Raw genomic sequence first — 6,579 nt, 5'->3', positions numbered from 1 at the left:
TCATCTTAGAGAATCAGAATAAATTTTAAGAATCTAACTTTTAAGAATAATAATGATTGTCAAAAGGGGGAGGGGGCTTTCAATTTTAACTAAATAGATATATATATATTTACCAAACTGGTTGAGCACTAATTCACCCCTATTGCATCCATGTGAGGTAACCCCAAGAGGAAGCAGCTGCAGTCAAGCTCTCCCTGTGAGATTTTGTGATGGGGGCCCATCAATGCAGACACGTCACACACCTGGGGTGCCTACCAATTAAGAGTCTGAGTGTGATGTCAGCTACATGGAGTGGCTACATAACCAGTAATTTTTTTATGGACTCTGTGTGACCTCATCAGATTAAAATTTGCTGTAATACTCATTTGACTGGATGTATGTAAGAAATTAGCTACCAAGTGTTCTTTTGAAAATATTTGTGTGCTGTCAACCATTGTTTAGCTTGTTAATCATCTGATTTTTAAAATTGATTTATTACATTTCAATAAATACACAGCACACCAAAGCCTTATTGTAGAAGTCTTTTGTAATGCCGTAATTTGCTGCCATTCCTTGTTAAAAGGGTTTTTAATTTCGCTATAGCAGTAACAAAACAAAATACCGTAAAGAATCAAGATGTAGGCTCATGATTTGCAGTCCCACCTATTAAAATGTCTCATCTCTGAGTTCTTACTTCTGCTGCCCAAGAAAGTACATTTTGCTGGTGACAACTAAGGTAATATATACACTACAACCTAACCTAATGCAAAGTACAGATTCTGAGTGCCCTAACCAATCTACAATTCCAAGGATTTGGGGATAAAAACGACATTACAGCTGAACTGTAGTATAATCATAGCCCACAACTGCATATGTGGTAAACTATATCCTTTCTGGTTTCACGACAGGTCACACAGATCGACCAAAAGCTGAATGACATCCTGAATGCTCTTGAGGCTCAATTTAGCAAGCAGCAAGCAGCAGACTGGACATCACCCTCGGCTACCCCTAGAGCTAGGCGGTTGCGGGCTTCATCGGGCTCTCCTCCGCTGAGCCGCAAGATGTGAAAACAACTCAACAGTATTCCACCATCTTTCTCATTCTTTCAGAAATAGCTGTAGTTGGTGTTGAGATCCAAGTTTGCAACTGATTAAATGGATCCATGAACAGAAAGAGTAAGACACAAGGCACCTTCCCACACGCTCTTCTTTTAAACCTCACACCTTCCTCATCCTGTCTTCCTTCATTTCATCAAATGGAACCAACAGGATATGGTAACGCTCAGCAGGAACAGAGGTAAGAAACTTGTTTGAGAGAGAGGCTTCACCAAGAAATAAGATTAGTCAACTCTGTATGTTAGGATGAGTTCCTTCCTACAAAAGGAGATGTCAAGGCTTGTCTGGAAACCATCTTCTGACCTGGACATTCTTCCACTTGTTATCCAGCTGAGGACATTAGCACTCACTGATGAGGGAAATGCACTCTGTACTTGCTCAGAGGCAGTTTCATCTGTTCATGTGTATTCCAGAGTTGTCCCACAACATTGAAAACATCCCATAGGCAATCCCTGGCTCAAACAAAGCCCTGGATTGACAAGCCTTGTTTTCTAGGAGCGAGAGAACTCTGCTACAGTTTTCAAGCAAAGGATCCTAATCTAGGGAATGGTTAAGGCATTACCTCATCACAAAACACCAGGTTTTTCAGGATATATGTATAAAATGTGTTGAACCATACACATGCGTAATAAGGCATGACTACCCAAGGACGGTAGGAGTGTGAATTCCCCTTTAATTTTCCCACTACCTTTCATAGTTTTCAGTTTTCCAGTTAGTTTTCAGTGAGATGAATATTCTCCTTTGTGGAAAATTCCTGTTTTCCACAAGGTGGAGGAGTGGAAAACACGGTAAATTTATATTTTCAACCTTTTGATTTGCAAATTATTGACAGCCATACTCTGTGTCACCGAGGAAAAATGTGTAACACATCAAGGGAACTAAAGGAAGAACCTATGCTATTATTAGGAAACAGTGTTTGCAAGAAGACAGAAAACATGTTGAAATGAAGAACAATGGTACTTTGAATACAAATATTTTAATACCTGTAAGCTGCACAAATTCCCATTTATAAAGTTAATTTTCATTCATAAGTGAGACTAAGGGTATGGAAAACCTGACATTTTCTTTCTGCCGATGTTTCTGCCTTCCTACCGTCTGGTATCACATGATTTTTGTAAAGTGGATCCAAATTATTAATCTTCTTCACATGCATATTATTCACAACTGTGGATCTCATTCCACATTCAAAAGACAATGTTGAATTATCATTTTTGCATATTGCATTCACACTAATATCCATGCTTCATGTATTTCATTCAAAGGACAGATCATCGTTTCACATTGCCTATACAATTGACCCTCATGTTTCAGCCAATTGCCCATCATGTTCCTCCATATTTAAAAAATCAGCAGTGAAATTCAAACCTGAGTAGATCCAAATTGTAGTTGTGTTGCCCATTCAAATGTTCAGGCAGCAGTACAGATCTGAAGCACTGGAATGTATTGCAAGTGCATTATTTATACATCATAAATCAACACAGGTCTACACCCCGGTTGTTGCACATTCCATGGGAAGTTGGCTTGATTGTCACAGGCACATGGAGGCCATTGCTTTTCATACATTCAGCAACAATATTTGCAAACTTAAATTGGTGATAAGATTTATTTATTTATTGCTTTGGGAGGAGGAGGGCCCATAGCTCAGAGATAGATTCCTTTAAGGTCATTTGCCCAGGTGAGTCTGATCCACTCCCGCCAACTCGCCCACCCAGGTCTCAGGAATACAGGCCAGGTCAACTCCCTCATCCACAGTTAAGTCAGAGAAGTGAGGCCTTTAAATAAAGCGCCACTAAGTCATCTCTGGCAATATTGCTGTATATTGAAATAAACATTTCAATTTTTTTGAATGGACATGATGCAGAGGGACACTAGCTGTTGTGCAAATAAACGAGTTTTGTACATATGAAAAATTGTTGCACTTTTAATGTAACTTTGATTGTTTATTGAATACTAAAGTATCGTCTCTTTGAAATGTCCATGATCTGTACATTGCCTATATAATAAAGTATCACGTACTTCAGAAAATAATTCAAATGAACCAATTGGGAAATACTGTAAATAGCATGCCTCAACTGGAGAGAGTTTGTGTTTATTAAAGCTTCTTTAGACATTCCTTTTGGCATACAGTTTCTCTTGTTAGCATGATTGCAACATTAAAAGATGGCTTGCACATGTAAATGTCTCCTCACAGATGTAACTCCATCTTACTTGGCTCAAGTACAATGCTTTCCAATGGACTCAGTTCATACATACAGTTGATGTTTGTCAAGGGTGGAATAATCCAGTGTAGCAAAGCAATGTGACATGCATGCACATGTGTGGAAAATCCAGGGCCTCTCTTTCTGGACTTCATAGTGCTCACCAAGCTACATCCCCATACTCCTCGAGCCATACTTTTCACAGACCCTCAAGGGTGCTGACTAGGGCCAACGTTGGCGCATGCTGTGCCGTAGTGTGTCGCGATGTGACGTGATGATGTCACATATGTCATGTCATGACAGAATGGCTCCGGTACTGTGGCGGCAGCTGGACCAGGCCCACCTCACCCCCAACTGCCCCCACTGCCATACCTCTGGCACTCAGTCCCTGGTCCAGTTGTTGCCATGACAGGGGGCCACACCCTGAGGCAGCCACCGGGGCAGGGGGCAGAGGCCAGGCACTCATGGGCACCCACAGCAAAAGGTTTGTGGGTGCCCAGGCACCTGGAGCTCCCTGGAGTTGGCGCCAGTGGTGACCCTGCTTGGCCCCCTCCTTGCATGCTCTTGCCTGGGTCGACTGTGTCCCTGGACTGCAATAGCACTGCTTGTTTATCTGGATGGAGAATGCGTGTGTAAAAGTGTAAAAAATCCTCTGGCATCTGAATGGCTGGAACACATTGACTGCAATGGTAAGAGTCACCTTTTGCTGTACCCATTTTGCCTCTGGCCCTACCTGTAATGATAAATGTGACTATAACGTTAAGGGCAAGCAGGAGGAAGGGCTGGAAGCCTGAATGAGATAGTACTAGAAGGAGAGAAGACCTGTTGTACATAGTTCTTTAATAAAACTGTTTATTGATCAACTTCTCTGGCCTACTCATCATTAAACACGGAATACTGTATTACACGGGTGTCAAACACAAGGCCCGGGGGCCTAATCCGGCCCGCCAGACCTCGTCATGTGGCCCGCGTAGCCGCCGCCGACAATAGCCGCTGACAGTAGTTCTGGAGCCTGCGATTGGCCGAGGGTCAAAACCGGGGGCAGGGCTGCAGGCGGAGGCCGGGGCGGTGGAGCCGCGCTGACTGCCTTGGCCAGGGAATTTCAATTTCGAATGAGGCTGAGGGAGGCGGTGGCACAGCGGCCAGACGGGGAAGTGAGATGCAGGCGGAGGAGGAGGAAGCCCGTTGAGGAGGTAGGAAAGCCCTACAGGCGCCGCCGGCAAAGTTGGTGCCGGGACGGAGCAGCGCTGGATTTTTTTTTTTGCGGGCTTTGCTGTTGTCTCCGAGAGCGAGTGAGGCGGCACTGGGGAGCCGCCGCCCGCCGCTTCCCTTCCTCTCCTCGGCTGCATCCGGGAGGTGGGCGAGCGAGCGGGCGAAAGGGACGCGGAGTGAGCCTGAGGGGGAAGTAGGTGAAGCGCAACAGTTGCTCTCTTGATGGAGCCGGGTTTCTCTTCCCTCTTCCCCCGTTTTCTCCTCATAGACACTCGGGAGGGTGCCTGGCTTTTGTTCTGCCCCCCACCCCCGAGCCGCCCTTTGGCTTCTCAGTTCCAGCGGAGCTGCTCCCGGGGGGCGGCTGGGAGGGAGGCGGCAATGACGGCACGGGTTCCTGCTCTTCCCGCTCTGCCGCCGCCTCCTCTCAGCCCCTTGTGATGTAGGGCTCCAGATGGAGTCGCCTCGCGGTTTGAGTAGGTGGGAGGGGAATTTTTTGGGGGGGGGGAGGTTTTCAAGCCTCCTCTGCCTGCAGTCCCGGTAGGGAGAGGCGGCGGCGAAGACGACAACAGTGCGGGTGGGGGGAAGAGCAGCTCTGAGGCGAAGATGCACGTCCGCTGGGGCTGCCGCCGCCTTCCTCCTCGGGAAATCCGCTGCCCTCCCTCAGCGCGAGGGGAAGGGACTCTGGCGCTGAGGAGGGAGGATGCAAAAGCAAAGCAGGGAGTTGGCGCTGCACCGCATGTTCCTGCTCCTCTCCAAAGCATGGGGTGGGTTGCAGCATGTGGAATCCTGCCTAGCGGGGTTTGGGTGTGCGCAGGGCGGGAGAGGGAAGCCCTCTTTCCATCTGCAGGTTTTTAATCCCAGCAGTGGCTTTCTCCTTCCTGCCGAAGGTTTAGTTGAGCCCCCCCCCCCGGAAGCCGTCGATCCCCACCTTTTGTTCAAATTTCCCTCGTTTACATCCCCTCCCACACACGCGCCACGACGCAGGAATGTGATCTGCGTGGGGGCGGGAATGAGCTTACATTATTACAAAAAACAGTAATAATTGAATGCAGTGACAATAATTTATGATAATAAAGAGTGGACACATAGTCCTACAGACACAACCGGCCCTTTGAGGGTGAGCAAACTGCTGATGCGGCCCCCGATGGATTTGAGTTCGACACCCCTGCTGTATTACATTATTCACTGCTAGCATGCAGCCCCAGAAACTCCCCCCTGCCTAGAACATGTGGCTTTTGTACTAAAAAGATCAGATGCAGGGGGAAAGCCATTGCTCGCCATGAAGTTGTTACAGTCTGTGCCACACATTGAAAAAACAAAAATAGAGGTGCCAGTACTGGGTTCCCTTGAGTACCCCCTGAAAAAAAGCATTGGGTACAGCATCCCAGAAAGGCAGTGCCTAATCCGTCCCTAAAAGTGTCTAGTGTGAGAGCTGCTGCACCTTCTCCAAACATTGCAAACTCCTATATGGCCATGCCTTTAAGAATTTTGAACTGGTTCTGTCAGGGAACGTAGGGTATCATTCAGACTAAATATGTCATTTGTTTTCTTATTTTTTGAATCTTAATGCAGTTTGCACCATTCCCCATCAGGTTTTAAATGCTTCCCATTTCATGCCCACCTTTCTCTCACCCAACATCACATTAAATTCTGCGTCATATAGGCTTATATTGCACTCCCAACTCTTCCTTTGCAACGGTGCTTGCTTTCAGCGCTGTTTAAATACGATACCAGATGCAGCCCACACTGTTTTCCTGCAGGCATAAATCCCCATTACAACATAAAATGTCAGGTGACTGGCAAGTGGATAGTCCTATCAATGGAAAGCAGCTGTTTGAGAAACCTAGTAATCTTGGACACATGGAGATGTCACATGGAGTGGCTGGGAAAACCCAGCCAGAAGGGTGGGGTATAAAAATAAATAAATATTAAATAATTATCTAGCTAATAACATCAGTGCAGTATGGGGTGGGGGAAGAGGAGAAATGTAAAAGGGGAAAAAACAGCTACAGAAAGTTTAAGCCCGAAATTGAGCTCAGAAATACACCAGAATACATGGTTCAGATTTTTAACCC

General features: G+C 46.1%; 1 protein-coding gene across 1 annotated transcript in view; it reads left to right on the top strand.

Annotated features, from left to right (window-relative positions):
• The window catches only part of LOC118096523 (potassium voltage-gated channel subfamily KQT member 1-like), a 265,503-nt gene extending 261,310 nt beyond the window's left edge, over window positions 1-4,193 (top strand). Inside the window, exon 18 of the mRNA XM_035138468.2 lies at window positions 888-4,193. Within this exon, the coding sequence (XP_034994359.1) occupies window positions 888-1,046 (159 nt within the window). The 3' untranslated portion in view covers window positions 1,047-4,193. The remainder of the gene's footprint in view (window positions 1-887) is intronic.
• The last annotated feature ends 2,386 nt before the right edge of the window (window positions 4,194-6,579 follow it).

This window comes from Zootoca vivipara, chromosome 5 (genome assembly GCF_963506605.1).
Source record: "Zootoca vivipara chromosome 5, rZooViv1.1, whole genome shotgun sequence".
Taxonomy (NCBI): Eukaryota; Metazoa; Chordata; class Lepidosauria; order Squamata; family Lacertidae; genus Zootoca; species Zootoca vivipara.
The sequence above is the reverse complement of the archived record's forward strand: the minus strand, read 5'-3'. Positions and strand labels throughout refer to the sequence as shown.